The sequence below is a fragment of the Balaenoptera borealis genome (assembly GCF_965194805.1).
Source record: "Balaenoptera borealis genome assembly, chromosome: 4".
NCBI lineage: Eukaryota > Metazoa > Chordata > Mammalia > Artiodactyla > Balaenopteridae > Balaenoptera > Balaenoptera borealis.
The window spans coordinates 112,244,065-112,269,617 of record NC_138861.1 but is presented as its reverse complement, the minus strand read 5'-3'; the positions used below and the strand labels follow the sequence as shown (position 1 = coordinate 112,269,617).

General features: G+C 41.1%; 1 protein-coding gene across 1 annotated transcript in view; it reads right to left on the bottom strand.

The window, feature by feature from the left end:
- CLNK (cytokine dependent hematopoietic cell linker) overlaps nucleotides 1-25,553 on the bottom strand; it is a gene marked incomplete at its 5' end in the record, with an annotated part of 116,215 nt that overhangs the window by 31,457 nt on the left and 59,205 nt on the right. The window contains 4 exons of the mRNA XM_082391594.1: nucleotides 6,719-6,759; nucleotides 10,721-10,802; nucleotides 12,681-12,699; nucleotides 17,882-17,909. Coding sequence (XP_082247720.1) covers nucleotides 6,719-6,759; nucleotides 10,721-10,802; nucleotides 12,681-12,699; nucleotides 17,882-17,909 — 170 coding nt within the window. The remainder of the gene's footprint in view (nucleotides 1-6,718; nucleotides 6,760-10,720; nucleotides 10,803-12,680; nucleotides 12,700-17,881; nucleotides 17,910-25,553) is intronic.

Sequence of the window (25,553 nt, the reverse complement as noted above, 5' to 3'; positions counted from 1 at the left end):
TTTTTATTTCCATTTCTCTAGGAGGTGGGTCAAAAGGATCTTGCTGTGATTTATGTCATAGAGTGTTCTTCCTATGTTTTCCTCTAAGAGTTTTATAGTGTCTGGCCTTACATTTAGGTCTTTAATCCATTTTGAGTTTATTTTTGTGTATGGTGTTAGGAAGTGTTCTAATTTCATTCATTCATCATCTATGTTGAATAATAGTGGTGAGAGAAGGCAACCTTGTCTTGTTCCTGATCTTAGAGGAAATGGTTTCAGTTTTTCACCATTGAGAATGATGTTGGCTGTGGGTTTGTCATATATGGCCTTTATTATGTTAAGGTAAGTTCCCTCTATGCCTACTTTTTGGAGAGTTTTTATCATAAATCGTTGTTGAATTTTCTTGAAAGCTTTTTCTGCATCTATTGAGATGATCATATGGTTTTTCTCCTTCAATTTGTTAGTATGGTGTATCATCTTGATTGATTTGCATATTTTAAAGAATCCTTGCATTCCTGGGATAAACCTCACTTGATCATGGTGTATGATCCTTTTAACGTGCTGCTGGCTTCTGTTTGCTAGTATGTTGTTGAGGAGTTTTGCATCTATGTTCATCAGTGATATTGGCCGGTAGTTTTCTTTTTTTGTAACGTCTTTGTCTGGTTTTGGTATCAGGGTGATGGTGGCCTCGTAGAATGAGTTTGGGAGTGTTCCTCCCTCTGCTATATTTTGGAAGAGTTTGAGAAGGATAGGTGTTTGCTCTTCTCTAAATGTTTGATAGAATTCTCCTGTGAAGCCATCTGGTCCTGGGCTTTTGTTTGTTGGAAGATTTTTTTTTTTTTTTTTTAAACATCTTTATTGAAGTATAATTGCCTTACAATGGTGTGTTAGCTTCTGCTGTTGGAAGATTTTTAAGCACAGTTTCAATTTCAGTGCTTGTGATTGGTCTGTTTATATTTTCTATTTCTTCCTGGATCAGTCTCAGGAGGTTGTGCTTTTCTAAGAATTTGTCCATGTCTTCCAGGTTGCCCATTTTATTGGCATATAGTTGCTTGTAGTAATCTCTCATGATCCTTTGTATTTCTGCAGTGTCAGTTGTTACTTCTTTTTCATTTCTAATTCTGTTGATTTGAGTGTTCTCCCTTTTTTTCTTGATGAGTCTGGTTACTGGTTTATCAATTTTGTTTATCTTCTCAAAGAACCAGCTTTTAGTTTTATTGATCTTTGCTATTGTTTCCTTCATTTCTTTTTCATTTATCTCTGATCTGATTTTTATGATTTCTTTCCTTTTGCTAACTTTTGGGGTTTTTTGTTCTTCTTTCTCTAATTGCTTTAGGTGTAAGGTTCAGTTGTTTGAGATGTTTCTTGTTTCTTGAGGTAGGATTGTATTGCTATAAACTTCCGTCTTAGAATGTCTTTTGCTGCATCCCATAGGTTTTGGATCATCATGTTTTCATTGTCATTTGCTTCTAGGTATTTTTTAATTTCCTCTTTGATTTCTTCAGTGATCTCTTGGTTATTTAGTAGTGTATTGTTTAGCCTCCATGTGTTTGTATTTTTCACAGTTTTTTTTCCTGTAATTGATATCTAGTCTCATAGTGTTGTGTTTGGAAAAGATACTTGATATGATTTCAATTTTCTTAAATTTACCAAGGCTTGATTTGTGACCCAAGATATGATCTATCTTGGAGAATGTTGCATGAGCACTTGAGAAGAAAGTGTATTCTGTTGTTTTTGGATGGAATGTCCTACAAATATCAATGAAGTCCATCTTGTTTAATGTATCATTTAAAGCTTGTGTTTCCTTATTTATTTTCATTTTGGATGATCTGTCCATTGGTGAAAGTGGGGGTTAAAGTCCCCTACTATTATTGTGTTACTGTCAATTTCCCCTTTTATGGCTATTAGCATTTTGCCTTATGTGTTGAGGTGCTCCTCTGTTAGGTGCATAAATATTTAGAATTGTTATATCATCTTCTTGGATTGATTCCTTGATCATTATGTAGTGTCCTTCTTTGTCTCTTGTAATAGTCTTTATTTTAAAGTGTATTTTGTATGATATGAGAATTGCTACTCCAGCTTTCTTTTGATTTCCATTTGCATAGAATGTCTTTTTCCATTCCCTCACTTTCAGTCTGTATGTGTCCCTTGGTCTGAAGTGGGTCTCTTGTAGACAGCATATATATGGGTCTTGTTTTTGTACCCATTCAGCCAGTCTACGTCTCTTGGTTGGAGCATTTAATCCATTTACATCTAAGGTAATTATTGATATGTATGTTCCTATTACCATTTTCTTAATTGTTTTGCATTTGTTATTGTGGGTCTTTTCCTTCTCTGTTTCCCTCCTATAGAAGTTCCTTTAGCATTTGTTGTAAAGCTGGCTTGGCGCTGCTGAATTCTCTTAACTTTTGCTTGTCTGTAATGGTTTTAATATCTCTGTTGAATCTGAATGAGATCCTTGCTTGGTAGAGTAATCTTGGTTGTAGGTTTTTCCCTTTCATCACTTTAAATATGTCCTGCCACTCCCTTCTGGCTTGCAGAGTTTCTGCTGAAAGATCAGCTGTTAACCTTATGGGGATTCCCTTGTATGTTATTTGTTGCTTTTCTCTTGCTGCTTTTAATATTTTTAATCTGTATTTAATTTGATTAGTTTGATTAATATGTGTCTTGGTGTGTTTCTCCTTGGATTTATCCTGTATGGGGCTCTCTGCGCTTTCTGGACTTGATTGACTATTTCCTTTCCCATGTTAGGGAAGTTTTCAACTATAATCTCTTCAAATATTTTCTCAGACCCTTTCTTTTTCTCTTCTTCTTCTCGGACCCCTATAATTTGAATGTTGGTGTGTTTAATGTCGTCCCAGAGGTCTCTGAGACTGTCCTCCATTCTTTTCATTCATTTTTCTTTATTCTGCTCTGTGGTAGTTATTGCCACTATTTTATCTTCCAGGTCACTTTTCTGTTCTTTTGCCTCAGTTATTCTGCTATTGATTCCTTCTAGAGAATTTTTAATTTCACTTATTGTGTTGTTCATCATTGTTTGTTTGCTCTTTAGTTCTTCTAGGTCCTTGGTAAACGTTTCTTATATTTTCTCCATTCTATTTCTAAGATTTTGGATCATCCTTACTATCATTACACTGAATTCTTTTTCAAGTAGATTGCCTATTTTCTCTTCTTTTATTTGGTCTGATTGGTTTTTACCTTGCTCCTTCATCTGCTGTGTGTTCCTCTGTCTTCCCATTTTGCTTAACTTACTGTGTTTGGAGTCTCCTTTTGACAGGCTGCAGGTTCTCAGTTCCCATTGTTTGTGGTGTCTGCTCCCAGTGGGTAAGGTTGGTTCAGTGGCTTGTGTAGGCTTCCTGATGGAGGGGACTGGTGCCTGTGTTCCGGTGGGTGGGGCTGGATGTTTTCTTTCTGGGGGGCAGTGCTGTGTCCGATGGTGTGTTTTGGGGTGACTGTGAACTTAGTATGATTTTAGGCAGCCTCTCTGATAAGGGGTGGTGTTGTGTTCCTGTCTTGTTATTTGTTTGGCATGGGGCGTCCAGCACTGGAGCTTGCTGGCCATTGGGTTGAGCTGGGTCTTAACAATGAGACTGAGACCTCTGGGAGAGCTTTTGCCATTTGATATTACATGGGGCTGGGAGGTCTCTGGTCGTCCAATGTCCTGAACTCGGCTCTCCCACCTCAGAGGCTCAGGCCTGACACCAGGCCAGAGCGCCAAGACCCTGTCAGTCACACAGTTCAGAAGAAAAGGGGGAAAAAAAGAAAGAAAAATAAATAAGTAAAAAGAAAGAAAAGAGAAGAATTAAAATAAAAAAATAATTAAAAAAAATTATAAAGTAATAAAAAGAAGAGAGCAAACAAACCAATAAAGAAATCCACCAATGATAACAAGTGCTAAAAACTATACTAAGATAAACATAGAAATCAGAAACAAGTCAGTTGCAGACAGCAAACCCCAAGTCTACAGTTGCGCCCAGAATCTACTGCCTCAATTTTGGGAACATTCATTTTCTACTCAGGTATTCCACAGATGCAGGGTACCTCAAGTTGATTGTGGGGATTTAATCCGCTGCTCCTGAGGCTGCTGGGAGAAATTTCCCTTTCTCTTCTTTGTTTGCACAGCTCCTGTGGTTCAGCTTTGGTTCTGGCCCCACAGATGCCTGTAGGTTGCCCTCAGGCTTCTGTTCGCACCCAGACAGGATGGGTTTAAAGCAGCGGCTGATTAGGGGGCTCTGGCTCACTCATGCCGTGGGGAGGGAGGGGTACTGTAGTTATAATTGGAATGCAGGGCGAGCCTGAGGTGACAGAGGCCAGCGTGACATTGCAAGAGCCTGAGGAGTGCCGTGTGTTTTCCTGGGGAAGTTGTCCCTGGATCACGGGACCCTGGCAGTGGCGGGCTGCACAGGCTCCCGGGGTCGGGGGGGTGGGTGGCGCATGTGGATAGTGACCTGTGCTTGCACACAGGATTCTTTGGGGCTGCAGCAGCAGCATTAGGGTTTCATGCCTGTCTCTGGTGTCTGAGCTGATAGCTACGGCTTGCACCCATCTCTGGAGCTCGTTCAGGCAGTGCTCTGCTGTCTGTGGACAGACAGGGAAGGAATCCCCTCTCCTTGCACACCCCGAAACAATGGTCTCTTGTCTCTTAGGTAGGTCCAGAGCTTTTTCCAGACTCCCTCCCAGCTAGCTGTGGAGCACTAGCCCCCTTCAGGCTGTGTTCATACAGCCAACCCCAGTCCTCGCCCTGGGATCTGACCTCTGAAGCCCGAGCCTCATCTCCCAGCCCCCACCCGCCCCAGCGGGTGAGCAGACAAGCCTCTCGGGCTGGTGAGTGCTGGTCGGCACTGATCCTCTGTGCAGGAATCTCTCTGCTTTGCCTTCTGCACCCCTGTTGCTGCGCTCTCCTCCGTGGCTCCGAAGTTCCCCCCTGCCCATCCCCAGTCTCTGCCAGTGAAGGGGCTTCCTAGTGTGTGGAAACTTTTCCTCCTTCACAGCTCCCTTCCAGAGGTGCAGGTCCCATCCCTATTCTTTTGTCTCTGTTTTTTCTTTTTTCTTTTGTCCTACCCAGGTACGTGGGGATTTTCTTGCCTTTTGGGAAGTCTGAGGTCTTCTGCCAGTGTTCAGTAGGTGTTCTGTAGGAGTTGTTCCACATGTAGATGTATTTTTGATGTATTTATGGGGATGAAGGTGATCTCCACGTCTTACTCCTCCACCAACTTGAAGGTCCCCACTCTCTATTTGTGCAAGATTTTGTCTTTCAGGTCAAGGCTCTGGATTCCTCTTTAATCTATGATTCTGTTTCTCTATTTCTGCAACATTTCCATTCTCAAAACCCCCATCAGTAAAGCCCTTTCTGGGCCCGTTCAGGCCTTGGACCTTCCACCTGGATACTCCAAGTCTTTTCATTTTCATACACCAAGATCTGGCCTCCAGGACTACTGTTCCTATCATTTAATTTCCAAGGATTGAGCCACTGGGTTAATCACAGCCTCCTTTGTTCACCTCCCTTTAGAAAAGGAGTTCTCTCTTGGGAAACTCTTATTAGCAATGTGTACCTGGCCAAATTAGTTTTTCATATTGGTTTTGCAATCTAAGGCCCAGATGGCATAGGGCAGAAGAGAAATAAAGACATGATGGAGGACAGGGAGGAAACTTGGTCTCACAGGATCAGTTAGGTGGAGAATCCCTGGAGAAGGAAAGGGAATGCAAAAAAGAAGGAAGGATATTAAAATGTGTCAGTTGCCTACTATGCGCAAAGCGAGGGCTGTGTGTGTGTGTGTGTGTGTGTGTGTGTGTGTGTGTGTGTGTATTAACCCTGTGAGTTAATATCATTATTTGAATTTTGTGGATAGAGGAGGGTGAATCTCAGAGAGGCAGAACTGGGACCAAGGTCAGTAGAGCCCTCGGCCTTCCCACTCTATCCCATGGGGTTCACTTTCTCCAGCCCTAAAGCCCTCTCTTGTGGCTCAGCAGAGAGAGATCAAAAGATTAGACCTGAACACAGAATCTCCATGGCATAGGATTGAAGAAAGAAAGAAAAAAGAACATGACAGATCTAGTTTGGGCCATATAATACTAACAATATCAAAACCCATCACCAACAGTAATATAACACTATATTTATAGGCTGCTTTCGATATCTCCATGGACATGGTATCCTTCTGATTTTTATCTTTACAATCAATTAGTAAGAGAGGTCGGTTTTATTTTCTCCATTTCACAGACTCTTCTTAAGATAAAGTTGTTTTACACCCAATGGATTGGCAAAAACTAAAAGTTTGCCAAAAAACAACCATTGGAAATGATGGGGAACGATGGGGTCTCATACGCTGTTGGTGAAACAAAGTGATACGTCTACTTTGGAAAATACATCTAGTGCCACTGAAGAGAGGAATATTCTAAGACGTGGCCATTTCACTCTTAGAAAGAGAACTTATCATATTAAGTACTTGGGAAAACATGTACATATTATACACAGGGGAAGACATCAGCAATATTGTTCACAACAAACTAATGTTCGTAAGAGGAAAAAGCTGGAAACACCTAAGTGATCGTATTTAACTATGGATTAATATTATATTAATGTGATGCAATGCTGCCTATCAATGAAAACAAGCGAATTACATCTACATGCATCAGCTCAGAGGCTCTGAGGTTCACAAAAGCTAAGTCACGGTGCAGGAATATCGTAGTGTATGACTTAACCTACTTATTTTATAATTCTTTCATAAAGTGTTCTTACCTCTGTTTTGTACACTGTGGTTGTGAGTCACGAATGAAGAGCTAAAGGAAATGTTACAATTGAAAGAACGTTAGTATTTCCCATGCTGGGTCAGTACTCATGGCCTGTCATATTTACAGAGCACTTTATATTTTACTGGATGAAAAATTGTCTGTTTTGTAAGGTTGATAAAATGCTGGTTCCTTCCTTTCTCAATACAGATGAACATTAGATATGGAACAAAGTGACTTACCCACATAAGTTCCTTCCATGTCACTTCAGTGAGCACATATCAAAATTCTTTATTTTTGGAAGCTATGAATTTAGACTTGCCTTGTAGCTACAATCACTATAGAAAATGCTATGTGGCTGGATGGGGCTCCTACTCTATAGTATCTGTTTACCAATTGAAGGAGAGTCAGCCATAGCAAAGAAGAAAAGCATAGAAATTATTTTATTCCTTCTTAATGTGAGTTAGGTAAGAAAACTGTGTGGATTATTACAAGGAAATTGATAAATAAAAAGGGATTATAAAAACGTAATAAAAGGCAATAAAACGATATGCATTTCTAAACACAGTAATGATGCTACCAAGACTATTTACTGGGACTTCCCTGGTGGTGCAGTGGTTAGGAATCCACCTGCCAATGCAGGGGACATGGGATCGAGCCCCGGTCGGGGAAGATCCCACATGCCGCGGAGCAGCTGAGCCCATGCATCATAACTACTGAGCCTGCGTGCCACAACTGAAGCCCATGCGCCTAGAGCCCATGCTCTGCAACAAAGAGAAGTCACTGCAATGAGAAGCCCGCATACCGCAGCGAAGAGTAGCCTCCGCTCGCCGCAACTAGAGAAAGCCCACGTGCGGCGATGAAGACCGAACACAGCCAAAAATAAGATAAATAAATAAAAGAATAGATTTATTAAAAAAAAAAAAGACTGTTTACCAATGGCTTTACTTGGCACTTTACCTAATGTTTGGATTTATGTAACACTCAGCTCTGATTTTCTGGTTCATTTCCTATTGTTGTTGGCATCGTCATTTTAAACTCTAGGTGCTCCTACAGTTAAATCTAATTACATGGAGCATGCTCTATGCCACGACTGTGCAATTGAACAAAGCCCCTGGGTTAATTCAATGAAATCTAGCCTTTTTCCAGCACCAATGAAATCAACTGAGTACATATCTGGTTTTTGTTATCTCCACAGAAGCCTGGGGTCTTATGATTTGCTTGGTAGATAAAAATGCCATTAGATCATTGAACCACCACACTGTGCTGTCATCACTGGTTAGACTTCTCCTGCTATCTAAGCCTTCGATTCTGATAAAACCAGGATCCCTTTACTAGGAGCCAGTGTACAATTTTGTTAAATATCTGAAAAAAAAAAATCACAGATAGCAAAATTTCACTGCCTTAATTTTTCAGGATTTTTAGAAAATGTTGAGAGAATAGGAATATCCTCTGAGGATATTCTAGGTTTCGTGTACAAAGTTTATAAAAATATAAGTAAAAAAAAAAAAACTACCTAAACTAAAATAGAAATGATAATTCTTTCATTTTATAAACATTTATTGAGCATTTACTAAGTACGTGGTATGTTTTGGGGGATAGCAAATGAATAAGACATGCCCTCTACCCTAAAGCAGCTTAATTTATGGAGGGAAGACATGATTATACCATAATCACAATGTGGGGTAAACACCACGATAGAGGTGAGCACAGCAGAAGATCCTGTGGTAGCAGAAGAAGGTCACTTAATCCAGACAAAATTGATTTGATCCTCAGGAAAGTCTTCCTGGGACATGTGCTAACTGAACTGACTTCTGAAAGGTGAATAGGAGATTGGTGAGGAGTAATGGTGTGTTCCAGGCATAGGCAACAGCAGGTGCAAAGGCTCAGAGGCAAGAAAACATGGCTTATTCTGCAAGAGACCAGAAAGTAGTTCCTTATGGATGGAAGGTAGGGTATGAAGATGTTAAGTATCATTAGAAGGCTACTGTTTAAGCAAGAGTTGATGGTGGCTGGTTTATGTTGGGAGCTGGGGAAATGGGTAGAAATGGATAGACTCAAGACCTGTTTTGAGTTGAGATTTGAGAATTTTGGGAGTTTTTAATGATTTGGATGGGAAAAGTGAAGATGGGAAAGACAGTATACTATTTACTGAGGTGAGAAAGTTTGTAGGAGGAGATCGTTGGTCCGGAAATGAAAGTAGAAATGAAGAGTTCAGTTTCCAACACTGAGTTTGAGATACCTGTCACTGATTTAAGGAAAACTGCCCATTGGGTAGCTGGACATATGGGTCTGGGGCTAAGAAGGGTGGTTGGGGCAGAGGATAGAGATTTAGTAATTATCAACATAGAGTTGACCCTTGACACTGTAGGGATAGATGAACTGCCTACACTTTTACTGACAGAAAAAAGGACATCAGAAGGATCTGAGGAATACCAATATTCAGGGGTCAGTTTGGGAAAAAGCCTAAAAGGGAGACTTAGAAGAAGCAGCCAGTTAAGAGAGGAGGAAAAATCAGGAGACTTCGTTCAATTAAACAAACAAACAAAAGAAGCCAAACCACACTGAATAACAACTACTACAGATGTGGGCCCAACTAAAATCTCATTATCTTTTCACTATAATATGATGGTTTTTTGTTTCCTTTTAGAAAATTACATTAAGAAAGAGTATGAACTTATTGTATGGGCAAGAGTTTTGTGTCAGATTGGGCCTTAAACTGAAAACAGCCTAATAAGAGTTATGACACTGTAGTCCTAATGTCCACAGATCAAAGAGTGAGAACGAAGTTGCTGAAGGTGTGAAATAGGACAAGAAAGTGAGGGAGAGGAAGGGAGTGGGGGATGGAGACCATGCCCCTGACATACAGGGCCTGGCAATGGCATTGAGAGCTGGTGGTTAGTGGGCACATGGGCAGGTTGAACAGGTCTGGCCCTGCTCTCAGCTTCACATGGAAGGTGAGTGACACTGCCCAAGGCCACATGGTTTGTAAGTGAGGAAGCCAGGCAGTATGGTTCCAGGGGCTCCCTCCTAAGCAATACTCTATTCCATCACAAACAGGGTATCATTAAATAATAAAAGAGCACCTTAACTGTGGGCAGGCACCAAGGAAAGTTAAGATTTATGGGCTGCATTTTTAAAATCAAGTCAGTGTAGGCGTGATGGGCTACTGAAGAGTGGAGTTGGACTTGATTTCAATGGCAAGAGGCTCAGTCTCTCTGGGCCTCATTTATTCCCTCTGGGGAATGGGTCAGAACTACCTCTTGTATTCAGGGTGGCTTTAAGCTGGGGTCTGATGGATAAAGAGGAGTTTTCCAAGTAGGGAGAGGGTGGAGAGAGGGAAATATGGGAGTGTGGTGTTATAGGCAGAGGAATAGCACATGCAAATGTCCTGTGTTGGGAGGCGGTGGAGAGTGACATGAACTGAGCTGGAGCCATTGGTCAGACTGGGGTCAGGAGGGCCTGATGGCACTAATTTTGGAGACTGTATGTTAAGGAAGCTACCACTAACGTACGTGACCTTGGCTAATGAATCAGCAGCCTGAGCCTTACTAGTTTCCTTGACTCTTCTGTTGGGATGACATTTGTCACAATAACCTGATCAGGCAAGTATTTAATCAGATAATGGCATTTTCAAACCCTGGCCATTTATAAAGTGCTGTTCCAAAGTAATCGTCAGCTTCTCTGTGTCATCCACTGAGACTAGTTAGAAAAGCCAACTTTTCTTCCCAGGTTGACTAGCCTCCATTCCAGTTAATCCTCCCTACTTAATAACCATGTTTTCAAATATCGTCTCTAACACGCAATCAATCACTTATAAAGTGCAGGAAGAACAATGTTATTAACTTCAACAACAACTGTGATTCACAGGTTTCCCTGGGCCCTCATCACTGGGCCTCATTATGAAAGGCCAGAGTTTCTCTTTCTCAGGAAGCCTGTGTGAGTCATCACCCCAGACAACACATGCCTGACCCCCAAGCCGGGACCCAGCAAGGGACTCCTGGCTCCTTACCTGGCAATGGCAAGAGGAATCTCTTGAGGACTTTGGTTTTGTGACAGGTGAGATAATTCAGGCTTCATCTGGTGATGAGGAACTGTGTAAAGGCGTCACAGAATTTGGGCAGGTTGCAAAAGGAAAATGATTGGGGACCATTAGACGTCTACTGGAACTGCTATAATTTCATCCAAGTAATCTCTGATTATTAAGAGTAAGCTGTTCGTGGTTAGTGGAAACTGTAACCCACGTGTTCTGCAGTAACCCTGGCTCCTGGGACTGGCTTCTCCCTGAGGCTATAAAAATTGCTTTGAATGTTGAATATTCAATAATATTATAAAAAATATTAAATCTGGAACTCATCCTTGAACTTGCCAAAATATAGAATATGTCATTGGAAGTTATTTGGTATTGGAAGGGCTTGAAGTGGAAGTGCACCGAGGTTGAATTCTCCATTCAAATGAAAACTTACATAGAAACATAAACAAAAATGTTAAACTTAAGAACTATTCCGAGCAATGTAGGGTAGGGGGATGCCTGATGCTGGCCCAGGCACACCTGAATTCTCCTGTCTCTCCTGTGATAGGGCAGGAGAGCTCCCAGGATTCTATTATAGACCAGCGGTTTCCACCTGGTTCCCACTGGACGTGCGTTTTCTCAGTTGTTCCCCTTTGATCTTCAAGTTTTGAAAAGTTTTGACAACCACAGGAATTGGACTTATTCAGTAATTACATATGTCATTGGTGTCACCACTTTTTATTTCCTTTTCATCCTGGATAGATTTTAACTAGCCATCGAGAATTACCAAGGGCACATAATAATACTATGATAGGGAATCCCGTAAAACACTCTTCCAGTTGCAGTGGTAAGTAGTAAAGTTAAGGAAGCATAAACACTGACATGTCTTAATTTTGGCTGTTACTCTGTGCTGTGTCCAAGGTTGATCACAAACTCGACACCTTTGACTGAAGGGCTGTCATTACTTGAAAAGTGATTGGAGTCAGTGACTGGTCCGCTAGTCATACATCCCATAAAACCATTTCAGGTCATCAACAGCCACCTCTGTGAGCTGATCAATGTCACATTGCTGGGTTGATAATCACTGAAGCCTGAGGCAACAACTCCTCAACAATTTCAGTAGGATGCTGAGCTTTATTGTGGAAAAGGGCACAGTTTCCTTTAGATTTTAAAATTATTTAGAATTGCCAACAGACCCTCACTCCTCCATCAGAAACCCTTGGGAATCCACAAACCTAGGTTAGGTCCCGCTCCAGTCTAACTTCCTCAATGTAAAAAGAGCAGACTTGAGACTCACAGAGTCAGTGCAACTTGGCCAAAACACACAGTGAGCTGGTGGTGAGCCTCTGAAATCTTAGCCCAATGTTGCTTTGTCAAAGTAGGCTGCCTGTGTTAACTCTTTGGGCCACAGCTCAGGTCCTTCGGCTCTGGACATAACTCATCATTCTAAGTGAATGGTGAACAGTATCCCAAAGGTGGGCATGAAGGTATCACCAGATTAGCATCCTGCCATCTAGCAAGTGTTGGATTGCATGCTTCCACAGCAGTGACACCCGCAGTGTGCACACGTGTGTATGCGTGCGTGCATGAGGGCTTATGTGTGTATGCATAGGTGACATCAAAGATGGAGAGACCAAGAGCTTCTCTGGAGCAGCAGGCCAGCAATGTCTTTCCCAAGTGGCAGGGGGTGACAGTGTGCCTCCTTGTCAGTAGCCTGTAGCTGAAGAAAGACCTCTACCCCACCCCCAATTTAAATCACCCTGTTCAGACCACAGGACTCCTGAATAGACTCTGAGGTCCTGCATCCATCTGGATCACGTCATCATGCACCCACATACGTGTCCATACATCCCAGGCCCTGAAACAAGTAATCCTTTAAAAAAATGACTAATGCTATTAACCTGGAAATAGGACTTAACCTAATGATATTAGGATAAGAAAACAAATATAAATAGTTCACCTTTCTCTGTTCCAAGGACCTGTATTGAATTAAAAAAAAACAAACATTGAGTTACTCTTAGTGGTAGAGAATTTTACATTATACTATGTGTGTTTTTAGAGCAGTTGGTTAATAGAGTTTGGGCAACATTTTTGTTAGGACAGATTTTTAAAAATCTACGAATAATCCTCCAAAAGACTAAGCAAAAATAAAAATTTTATACTCTTTGTGTGATGTAACAGGCAAATATACAGTCTGCTGATGGGACTATAGATTGCTTTGACTCTTGGAAACCAATTTAACCATAGCTATTAGGAGCCTTAGAAATACTCTTATTCTTATCCCCAAAATTCCATTGATGAGTTTCTTTTTCTTAGACAACAACCTGAAATCTGGATCAAGTTCCATGTACAAAGATGTGCAGTACATCATTACTTATAATATTGAAACACTGGGAACAATCTATATAAGCCTCTAAGTGAGAACTATTAGGTAATTTTTGGTGCTATACTCACTATTGGAATGTTAGAAATGCATTGCAAGTGTTTACGTAGAGTATGGAATAAGATTACACTGTAAGTATATCTCAAAGTTACATAAAATGTTCAGGATTAAAAACTGGGCTGGGCTTCCCTGGTGGCGCAGTGGTTGAGAATCTGCCTGCCAATGCAGGGGACACGGGTTCGAGCCCTGGTCCAGGAAGATCCCACATGCTGCGGAGCAACTGGGCCCGTGAGCCACAACTACTGAGCCTGCACGTCTGGAGCCTGTGCTCCGCAACAAGAGAGGCCGCGATAGTGAGAGGCCCATGCACTGCAATGAAGAGTGGCCCCCGCTTGCCGCAACTGGAGAAAGTCCTCGCACAGAAACGAAGACCCAACACAGCCAAAAATAAATAAATAAATTAATTAAAAAAAAAAACAAAACTGGGCTTATGACATATTTAGAAGCAGGTATGTGTGTGTTTGTAGGAAAAAGGATTTGAAGAGATATGATAAAATATTATATTAATAGAGGTTGTGTTTAAGTGATGAAAGCCATGGTTAATTTTCTTATACCTGTTTCGGAATTTTTATTTTTAAAAATTAACATGAAAATATTCACAGTATTCTTGTTAAATGTAGCCATTTCTCTTCTCAAACATTTTCATTCTCTTTTTTTCCTTAATAGTAGTAGAATTCTTGATCATTCTTCATTATGAAAGTCTATGTGCTTATGGGACTTGTATTCGAGTCCTATTATATTCTTGAAGAATCAAAATGCCTTGCAAGAAGTATAGTATTTGCTGAAGTATTTACTTAACTGCAAATAATTTTCTGAAGTCCATTTCATGCATTGCATCAGCTGAGAAAGTCCACAGGTATCAATCATTTGGACTAAAGCTTCCTAACTTGGGGGATGCAAGAGGTCCTTGGATGGCCTAGTGGGGTCCATGAACCTTCTGAAATTAAAAGCTAAATTTTTTTCCTCTATAAATATGTGCATTTTTTTTTCTGGGGTGAGAAAGGTTTATTATACCTTTCATCAAGTCTGAGACTGAGGGTCTGAGGGTCTGAGGTCCATGAAAAGTTAAAGCCAGTGGTTTGCAGATGAGGTCCAAAGAGGTGGTGCCATTTGCTCAGATTCTCAGAGTTATCTTGTGGCTGAGCTGACCCTGGAGCCCAGATCTCCTGACTCACATTGGCCTCATAGACAAGAATCATTTATCAATAAATAGCTTGAGAGGCATTGTACATCTTGTCTAAGGCTAACCAACAGACAAGCCCTTTTGTTTCAAAGAACTTGGCATCCCCTAGTTTTCTGGAAAGAGGACATACATTTCATCATGGACAGTAAATAAAAGCAAAACTATAGGCTATGTAAAAAGTGTAATGAATGAATCCATTTTTATGGGTGGTTTGAAAGTTTCCCCACTGAGTCTTCCTCAGGACTTTGAACCTGACAGTTCAAAGTGCTCAATCATTTGTGGCTGTGGTTCTCAGGCTTGTCAAAGGAGGGGAGAAAGCCTTGTTGTAAAAATAGCCTGGAAGCCATCTGTCTGGGGGAACACTTTTTTTTATTGAATTGAGACCCAGCCAATTTTTTGCTTGAGGGCTCTGGATTTAAAATCAAATGCAATTAGAAAAATGGAGTGAAATCTCTCTAGTTTCCCTACTTTAACTTTTTTTTTTGGTTAGAAAATTAGCATATTCAAGTTAAATAGTAATGCCTTCTTTATTATTTCCCACCTTCCCTCCCTCTCATCCTTTCCTCCCTTCCTTACTTCCTTTTTTCCCCACTATTTCACCTCAGGGGTGCCTCTGTATTTTCTAGGGCAAAGTCATGGGCATGGGGATTAGATCGGGACTCTGGGCTTTCTAGGGTGGCTCCATCTGCCAGCTGTGGGAATCCTGGCAATTCTTGTCACCTCTCTGAAGCTTCTTTTTCTCTTAGGGTTTTCTTTCTTTCTTTCTTTTGTTTTTTTTTTTTTTTGAGAATTAAAGGAGACAATAAATTTCTACTTTTTGAAAACTATAAAGCGCTATGTGAATTTGAATTGGGGCAGGTGGCACATTATTTCTGCTGGAATGAATTCTGGTCCCCAAGATATAATTTGAGCAAGCACTTAACACTCACACAAGCATGGTATGTGCCCTATGAGATGGGCTTTTGAAATAGAGAAATGACCTTGACTCTCAGCCCAAACAAACAATGAGGAAGTGTCTTGGCAAAAGATAAGGAGGAAGAACGTGTTTTTCCACTAGGCCTTGTTGTTCTTTAGATAATATCCACTTCTAGCAGAAGGCCAACCAAAGTTGCAAGAAAAACAAAGAGTCCTGTATGATCCCTGCTGTTTAAGACTGACCTCCCCATTTCCTTCTTGCTTGTTTGTGATTGGTGGGGCTATTGTCCTTTTAGACTGACCAGTGAGTTATGGATATAGGTCATCTTGAGTAGCCGCCTACTCGGGACACATAAACCAACCCACAGGAAGAAAGAGGTGGAGTTCCTCTAGATGTGTGGGTTCCCCCAGCAGCAGAGGACCACCCCAACTTCCTCCTTCCTGGTGGCACTTGGGAAGTCCAGCAACTCCCAGAAGAGGGTAAGCTGAGTGAAGTCTTGAACAGCACCTCTCATTTAGCAGTCACGTGTTATCCTCTTTGACATGATTGTCTTGTGGATTAGAGGTCATAAATATCTTGTTTGACAGACAAGCTAGAAATGTGACTCAATTTTAACATTCTCATAACACCAGAAAGAGAGAGAGAGAGAGAGAGGGAAAGAAAGAAAGAGAGAAAGAGAGAAAGAAAGAAAGAAAGAAAGAAAAAAAGAAAGAAAAAAAGAGGGAAGGAAAGAAAGAAAAAAAGAGGGAAGGAGGGAGGAAGGGAGGAAGGAAGGAAAGAAGAAAGGAAGGAAGAGAGAGAGAAAGAACGAAAGAAAGAGAGGAAGAAAGGAAGAAAGAAAAAAGGGAGAAAGTAAAACCGAGCAGGAGCCTGTGGGGCTCCTGGGCACAGAAGCCTTTCTGTGTCCCCTGTTCCTTGTTTGTAGGGAACAGACTCCAGACTCCATGACCTTCTCTGAGTCCCAAAGGGCAGATTCAAACAGTTGCTAATCAGGGAAGGGAGGGGATACCGAGACAAGGGAGGAGCAGCCAAGAAACAATAGTGCAGCCTTGGGGCAGGGTCCTGGTTCCACCTCAAGGGATACGCATAGCAATATCTTTGAGCTCTTCTGCAGAACTAAAATCCCCAACAAATGGAAGATGTTAACTACTTGATGAAGCATTCTTCATTCCAGAGAGAAGGTCACAGCTTGATAACCTCGAAAACCACAGAAACATATCAGGAGACCACCTGAGGCCAGGTTAAAGGAACTCAGGCCCTGCCCATACCCTGATCCTCATCAGCAACCCTGCCCTTGAACTATTGCTATAAAAGCTCCTCATCTGGGGCTTCCCTGGTGGCGCAGTGGTTCAGAGTCTGCCTGCCAATGCAGGGGACACGGGTTCGAGCCCTGGTCTGGGAAGACCCTACATGCCGCGGAGCAACTGGGCCTGTGAGCCACAATTACTGAGCCTGTGCGTCTGGAGCCTGTGCTCCGCAACAAGAGAGGCCGCGATAGTGAGAGGCCCGCGCACCGCGATGAAGAGTGGCCCCCTCTTGCCACAACTAGAAGAAAGCCCTCGCACAGAAACGAAGACCCAACACAGCCATAAATAAATAAAATAAATTAAAAAAACCAAAAAAACAAAAAAAACCCCCAAAAAACTCCTCATCAAATCCTCCCGGGTTGGGACACACAGTTTTCAAGGGCAGGAGCCCACTGTGTCCCCCTTTGCCTGGCAAAGCAATAAAGCTATTCTTTTCTACTTTACCCAAAACACTGTCTCCGAGATTCAATTTGGCACTGGTACACAGAGTCTGAGTTCTCAACACCAAAAGAAAGGAGGAGAGAAAGAAAGAGATCAACCTTTACGTTCTAGATGATGTAAGAGCAAAGGTCAAATACTAAGATAAGAACCAAATCCCTTAGGAGGCCAGTGGGAGTGAAGTGAGGACCTACCATCTGCTTAAGGAACGTCTCTGGGGGCTTAAGAAAGTAAACATCTAAGAGGGCTCTAAGATAGTTCCATCTTACCTGACTTTCATGCCATTTATTGGGCCTCTACTGCTCACCTGGTCATTTACGTGCTGACTCTGACTGACTGGCTTTGTCACAACAGCTTTGCCAAGTTGAGGATGCCCACCTCTATTTTTTGATTGGGAAAACAGAACAGAATGGGGTGGTTTGTTGGGGGCAGGAGGATTTGCCCAAGTTCACAAAGTGGTTGGTGGCAGAGTGGGACTCTAACTCAGGCTTGGGCAACTCTGTATCTCATATTCCTTCTACTTTGCAGTCCTGTCTCTCTTGTGAAGAACAAATAGCAAAGTATTACACAATTTCCAACATTTATTTCTGAAATGCTAGAGGCTGGAAGCCCTCGGTAGAAACCTGATGCCCTCCATGAGTCATGGGCATGCTCTTCTCATCACTGTACCAATAAACACAGAATATGGTGGCAAAATAGGAATTTGATTTAAAATCTTGAGCTTACTTGGTTTTGCTTTAGTTTTACCACCTTTAAAATAGGGATATTAAAACATATTGAGCATTTCTATTATGATAATTAAGTATCTTGCCAATCACAGACACTTTGCACAAAAATTCCCTTCTTTGTTTCCTAGGACACAATGGCTACTTACCTCACTTAAGTTCTTTAAGCTTATCTGTCTGCAAGGAAAAGAAATATGGTGTTACATAAAATATAGTTCATAATGATCAAGAAAAAATCATTCTGAGTCCTTAAAAACTCTTTGATTACATTTTCATTGCCAAATTAATAGCCCATAGTCCAGTGTGATATTTAACACTGTTCTATAAAATTAAAGCCAGTTTATTTTTCTCATAATTTTCGAAGCAAAAGAAGAAGTTATGAGCCAATATAAAAGGTGGTGACAGAAAGGACATGAATAAACTTGCTTCTCACTTTAGGAGAATTTAAATAACATCATCATTTCTCCTGACATTTGGTTTTCCATGTCAAGTTTCATTAGCACAGAAGGACCCGCTATTTTTACCTTCATTTTAAAGCTCTTCATTTTTTGCTTTGAGGGAGTATAAAGGGTTTTAAATGTGAAGTTGTGGTACAGCTGGACCCCAGGAAGGCATGCATGAGAGAAAGGATGCTGATAATTAAAGGAGATCTGAGACAGGAAAAACACGAAACTGCATGATAGGGAAAGAATTCAACATGGCATTTGATAAAGTGGACATCAGACCATTGGAGGGGTCTCAGAAGAAACTCCAAGCCCTTCATTTATGTTGACAATTGAGTCAATTAGCTTCACTAAACCTCATTTTTCTCGTCTACAAAGTGGCACAGGGATATTCATCTTAGAGGGTTATTGTGACGATTGCTAGAGATAGAAAGGAAAATGTTGGGCGTCCAGTGGGCACTATTGTTAGAATGTGGGCAAAGCCAGATGAGGAGGTTATGAAGGGAGTTGGCTGGGTGACGTGCACATCCGTCTATCTAGGTCGGTCTGTGAAAAGACTGGAACTGAAGAGATGCCAGGAGATTAAGGCTGTGACACCAATCCTAGCTGAAGGCTGTTGATCTAGAGTTATAAAGGTCTGTCTGTAACAGGTAAGATGATCCCAGCAGCACACAGCACTCAGATGCTATACCCTGGTCTCAGATCTCCAAGCAAGAAGCAAGTGTAGTGAGGTCCCATGTTCTTTAACCTGTTTCATCAGTCCATCTGAGATAACACATCTTCACCCTGCCTCCTCCTTTTAATGGGGCAAGTGGAAGATAAAGAGGAACAATTAGAAGTAATAAAGTAGAACAGACATTCATAATATTAATTCTTTTGGGGTTAAATTGAGGCTAATCTCAGTGTTTTTAATGTTTAAGAAATTCTGGCATCTTAGGAATACTGGAAGATTGGCCATGTGGCTTCAATTTAAAAGGGGTGATTGATTTTAGACTTGTGATTTTAAGTTAATAAGAGTCAAGCTATGTTCAACTCTATTTGCAAACCATTCGAACTGTTTAAGAGAACTTGAATTTTGCTATATTTATATATTAACTTTATTAGATTTATAAAAATGAAATGTTAAAGTTTTGCTTATTAGGGTTTAAACCTGCCCTGTCAGCATTAGAGTACTTAAAAAATCAATTACATTTAGTGAATAAAGGTACTTCAAATGTTTAAGGAGATTTAACTGAGTTCCTAAATGTCTTATGTCTTAACCTACGTAATGTAACAAGCAGAGTGATTGTCTCTCTGTTTAGATAAAAGCACTCCACTTGTGAATCAAGCAATATACTTTATAGATGGAAATTTGAGGCTTCAGGAAAGTTCGCCTTTGGAATTCGTAACTTTAAGAAGTTGGATTTTTAAGTGAGAACCCAAGTAATTTTAAGAAGTCCATTCTGTGCACAACAACCGTCCTTGAGCGTTGAAATGCCTGTGGTGACAAGACCCCCACGAGCTGGTTGCTCACCTCACATGTAAAACGGAGGCCTTGGGCTTTAGGGGGTCTCTTCAATAAAATTTATGAAGACAGGGAGACCTGCACAAAGTGACGGAATGGCAGAGCAGGGTGGACTCTGGCCTCCTTCCCCAGCCCCACCCTTCTTCTCTGAGAGCTCCTTTCCACTCCTAAGTCTCCCCATGATTGGCTGCTGGAGATGGCCAGTAAATAAAACACGGTCATTGATTACATAGAATAAGTTTTCCACATCCTTTCCTGCGCAAAGTAGGTGCTCAATGTGCATTTGAGCGTAATGCCTTTCACTCTAAAAATAGCCCTTCCTGAGCCTCTCTTAGTTTTTGGCTTAGTTTCAAATGAATTGGATTTGAGTCCTGGCTCTGTCATCTCTGAGTGCCATCTCACTCAATAAGTGAAATTTCCTCTCTGAAGCTTCATTTTCCCACCTGTAAAATGGGTAAATGCAGACAGAAATGAAGAGGATTGATTAAGGTTCTCATGAAATAATATATGTGAAAGCTATTTGGAAAAAATAACACCTTACATCTGCAGAACACTTTTAACAGTCACACCCTCTTTTAACTTAAACTTTTTATTCTGACATAATTGTAGGTCTCATGCAGTGGTAGGAAATAATACAGAGACATCCCATGTGCCCTTAACCCAGTTTCCCACAAAGGCAGCATCTTGCAAAACTATGATGATAATAAAGTTTACACTTTAAAATCAACAGTTTCCATTCATGAATGTGAATTTGTATATCTTCTTTGTAATCCATACTTTCTCTCTTTTTATGGTTTCTTGATATGTATAAGGATTTTTTCCACCACCCAAATCATCAAAATATGCATTTTTGCCACTAAAGTTGCTTGAACTGATGCAGTGTCAGCATTACTAATTGAAAAGGTAAAACCATAGTTAGGCAAATGAGTGTTTTGTTGGTAAAATATCACACACTTTATTTAAATTTTGGCTGAACCCCGCACCTCGGGCCACTGAATTTGCTGAAGTTTAAAGGAAATTTCATGGCTCGATGACCAGTCTGCAGTTCTGTGTCCTCATCCGAAAATTAAGGATTGCAGCATTGCTTTTTGCACAGCGCTGAGGACTCTAAAGTGGGCCATGTGTAGCTAGACCTACAGCAAATGATGATTGCTCTCATGATTTCTCAGGGTGAGTTTTATTTGGTGCATGGACCATGGTATTCAAATTACAATGGATACATAGTTGGAAACTTTTTTTTTTCTTCTTTCTAATTATGTCAAGGAGAGAGTTTCCATGTGGCGGTTACTATATTCTAAATATCACTCTAACTTTACTTTTCTTCCCTTTTAACAGAGAAAACCTCCCCCAAGCTGAAAGTTTTGCTCTGAAATTATGTTGTGGTTATTTATGGTGATGATATGTTTCCCTTTTAAATACATCTATTTAAGAAAAAAAAAAAAAAAGCTGAGCAAAATATATAAAGTACATCATAATAATGACCCATAAGTGGTTGAAAATGTCTAACCAACATTCCCCAAACGTCAATGTTCTCTCCTAGTTTCAAGTTGTCAATGAATGTTCTAAATGGCGTTTTCCTTAACTGAAGTGCTTCAATTCAGCAATTGTTTTGTGAAGCCAAGACTTAGCTATAAAATAGAGAAGGGCAGAGCTGGCAGAGACCAATGGGGCCTGAAACACAATAGTGGGGACCACCACTGTCACCCACGGTGAGCACGGCCAATTGTAAGGCTGCAGCTGTCTTCACTGATGCAGTTGATCCCTGGACGTAAATCACAGCCTCCCAGGGAGGGCAATTCATCGCAGGGGCCTAGGCAGCAGCTGTTAGGAAGGCAGCGGGCACTATTCTTCCTGCGTTGGCCAAAGAAGCTCAGATCTCCAATCTTCCTTCTGTTTTCATGGAAAGTGAACCTTACAGCAGCCTCACATGGTCATTCACATGTGGTCATTAGTAATGGCCATCTGACTACCTAGATGGACCCAACTAAAAATGAATTGAGCTTAAAGCAAAGCTCTCGGTTTCTTCGTTTGCAAATATTTTCTCCCATTCTGTGGGTTGTCTTTTTGTTTTGTTTATGGTTTCCTTTGTTGTGCAAAAGCTTTTAAGTTTAATTAGATCCCATTTTTAAAATTTTTGTTTCTATTTTCATTACTCTAGCAGGTGGATTAATCTCCAACATATACAAACAACTCATGCAGCTCAATAACAAAAAAAACAAACAACCCAATCAAAAAAATGGGTGGAAGATCTAAACAGACATTTCTCCAAAGAAGACATACACATGGCCAAAAGGCACATGCAAAGATGCTCAATATCTCTAATTAGTAGAGAAATGCAAATCAAAACTACAATGAGGTATCACCTCACACCAGTCAGAATGGCATCATGAAAATATGTACAAACAATAAATGCTGTAGAGGGTGTGGAGAAAAGGGAACCCTTCTACACTGTTGGTGGGAATGTAAATTGGTACAGCTACTATGTAGAACAGTAAGGAGGTTCCTTATAAACACTAAAAATAGAACTACCATATGACCCAGCAATCCCACTCCTGGGCATATTCCCAGAGAAAATCATAATTTGAAAAGATACATGCACCCCAATGTTCATTGCAGCACTATTTACAATAGCCAGGACATGGAAGCAACCTAAATGTCCACTGACAGAGGAATGGATAGAGACGATGTGGTACATATATACAATGGAATATCACTCAGCCATTAAAAAGAACGAATTAATGCCATTGGAAGAAACATGGATGGGTCTAGAGATGGTCATACTGAGTGAAGTAAGTCAGACAGAGAAAGACAAATTTCATATGATATTGCTTATATGTGGAATCTAAAAAACATGGTACAAATAAACTTATTTACAAAACAAAAATAGAGTCACAGATGTAGCAAACAATCTTATGGTTACCAGGGGGAAAAGGGGGAAGAGGGATAAATTAGGAGCTTAGGATTGACATATATACACTACTGTGTATAAAATATATAACTAATAAGGACCTATTGTATAGCACAGGGAACTCTACTCAATACTCTGTAATGATCTATATGGGAAAAGAATCTAAAAAAAGAGTGGATATAGGTATTTGTATAACTGATTCACTTTGCTGTACAGCAGAAACCAACACAACATTGCAAATCAATTATATGCCAATAAAAATTAAAAAATAAAATAAAGCAGAATAAAGCAAAGCTCTCTTAGTCCTCATGGCATTCCCAGTGTCTTGCACTGGACTTTGCATCTTTTTGCCCTCTCAACAGTCATATACCAACCCTATAACTTTGACCAAGTCACCTAACTTCTCTGAATCTTAATGATATTTTGTGCCCAGTGGGTAGGGAAGTGATTTTTACCAGGTTCTTATTATATGCCTCTACTGGGCTGGGCACTTTGGCCTTTCCAAGCCTTAGAAAATCATACTTTATTGGGCTGCAGAAAGGATTCAATGAGATGAAATGTAACTATCCTCTGGTGAAGAGACCCAGCACAGCTCTCATCACATCTAAGAATGATTAAACACTGTAAACTACAACTAGAGACACCACAAAGTTACAAAACACGAAAGTCTAAAGATTCCAACACCACTGACGTGGCTGATAATAGGCTGGTGTGATCCACAGAGCAGAGGGGCCCATCTGGAGATCAGGAGAGTATTATTTTAGACACTAGAAGCTTGGACACAGACAGGTAAGGCCTAAGCACCTTCGAAGCTTGAGTGGCAGAAATATCCCTAGAATCTGGGTCCCTCCGAGTTCCTAGCCCTGGCTGTACATCAGATTCATCTGGGGAGCTTTGAAAAATAGTAATGCCCTATAGTAATGCTCTGAATTAAAACAGATCCTGGAGAACAGTACTTTTTAAAAAGTTTATCTAATTATTTTAATGTAAAGCCAGGACGAGAAACATTGCCCTAGAATCTATAGCTTCTATTTCAAGACAAAATAGGGTTATGGGTGCCTACTTCTGTCGGGTACAGATGGGAGATGCTGTTTAAGTGTTTTTCTTTCTTCTTTCCTATGCTGTGACAGATATTATCCTAGTACTTTAGAAAAATCACATACCTCCTCACCACAATTCTATCTCATGGGGATGGTTATTTTCTTTTTACCAATAAGGAAAGCAGGACTCAGAACTGTTTAAGAGCTTCCTGAAGTTTTACAGCCAGAAGTGGCTCAACAGGGATCCAAACCCCGTCCTGATGGGTTCCCACATCCTATTCTTTCCAATGTAAAGAAACAGAAAGAAAATAAAAATCCTCTCTTCTCCACACTAAACCACCTCATCATCTTTGATATTTATTCATCCTATTTTCTATCTCCTTCTCTGAGTTTGGGCCAGTTCTTGTCATATTAGACGACTTGGTCAGGAGTTCTAGGGACAACGCATTTCGCATTTCCAATTCTGATGACGTTCTATTACTGTTGTTGTTTCCAAGACTCTCATTCTTTGAAAACAGAAATCAAAAGAGAGCAAATCTGGTGACTCTTGGTCTGGCTCAGACCCTCTGGAAACTGCCCCGCCGCGGTTCTAGGACATATGCATACTGCAATGAGTTAGCCCCTCCTTTTGGGGTCAAAGGGACAGACTTCTTTCCAAACATATTATATGTGGTGGCAAAGGCACCAATAGAAAATGGCTCAAGGTAGTAACTGTAACACATGTTGGTAATAAATATGTGCTAGGCAGGTACTGATAAGCACTTGATAGAAATCATCTTATTTAATTCTCACATTAGCCCAGGAGGTAGGCAGTAGGCATTATTCTTAACCTCACTCTACTGCTGAGAAAAGCCTTGGGCTTAGAGAAGCGAGTCATTTGCCCTGAGGCAGAGTTTCCCAACCTCTACCCCACTGACCTTTTGGGTCTATTACTCTCTGTTCTGGGGGAGTTCCGCACACTGCAGGATGTTTGGCAGCATTCCTGGCCTCTACCCACTAGATGCATCCCCAGCTCCCAAGCTGTCACAACAAAATGTCTCCAGACACTACGAACTCCCCTGGGAGCAAAGACATTTCCCCCCAGTTAAGAACCACTGCCCTTCCTCTGCTAGTTTATAAGAAGGAGAACCTACGTTTCGAGACGAGATGGGGACAGAGGAGAGAGGAAATTGCACGAGGAAGATCAGGAGTGGTTTCTGCATGGAAGATGTATGTTTGTGTGGGCTTGTAAAGGACAGAAAGGGAAGAGGCATTTGCCAGAAAACTAAGGGGGAAATGGCATTTTCGGTTCTTTTACGTTCCGCCGTCAGAACCAGTGATGAAAGGGTTTTCCACAGAAGTGCACGATGTGCCTGATATTTGGAATTTCTGTATGCACGAGCAATGCTCACTGGCGAAATAGTGCCCTGCGCCTCACCGGCTGATCCAAGCTTGCAGTCAGAAAGCATCACTCACTCTGTGCAGCAACACGAGGGAAATGCCAGTCTCTGTTCTGACTTCTAAAATAAGGTAATTTTGGAAATCTAAACTCTCTCGGGGGGAAAAAAAAAGAGGTCCTTTTGTGTTTGTGACATTTTGTGATCAGAGCTGGCTGCTCGGCTGCCCGGTGCCCCATACATTTGGGAGCGGGGCTCTGGCATCAGCACTTAATACCAGAGGGTTGGATTTTTCATACTTATTTGTCAAAAAGTCAATCATGGTATTGACAAATGGGTTTTCACGTGCGCGGTTATACTTCTCCAGCCTGGGAGATGGGAAGCTGGGGGCCGATATTGGTCCTCAAAGAGTCTGAACCCCCTTTCAGTTCCGGCAATGATAACATTTTCTTTAATAACTAATTCACATCGTAAGTGAGCTGTTCTTCCAGTAACTGATTTTATTACAAAGAAGGTGTATTTTTCATGAAGGAGTCAAACTGCAGGCTTC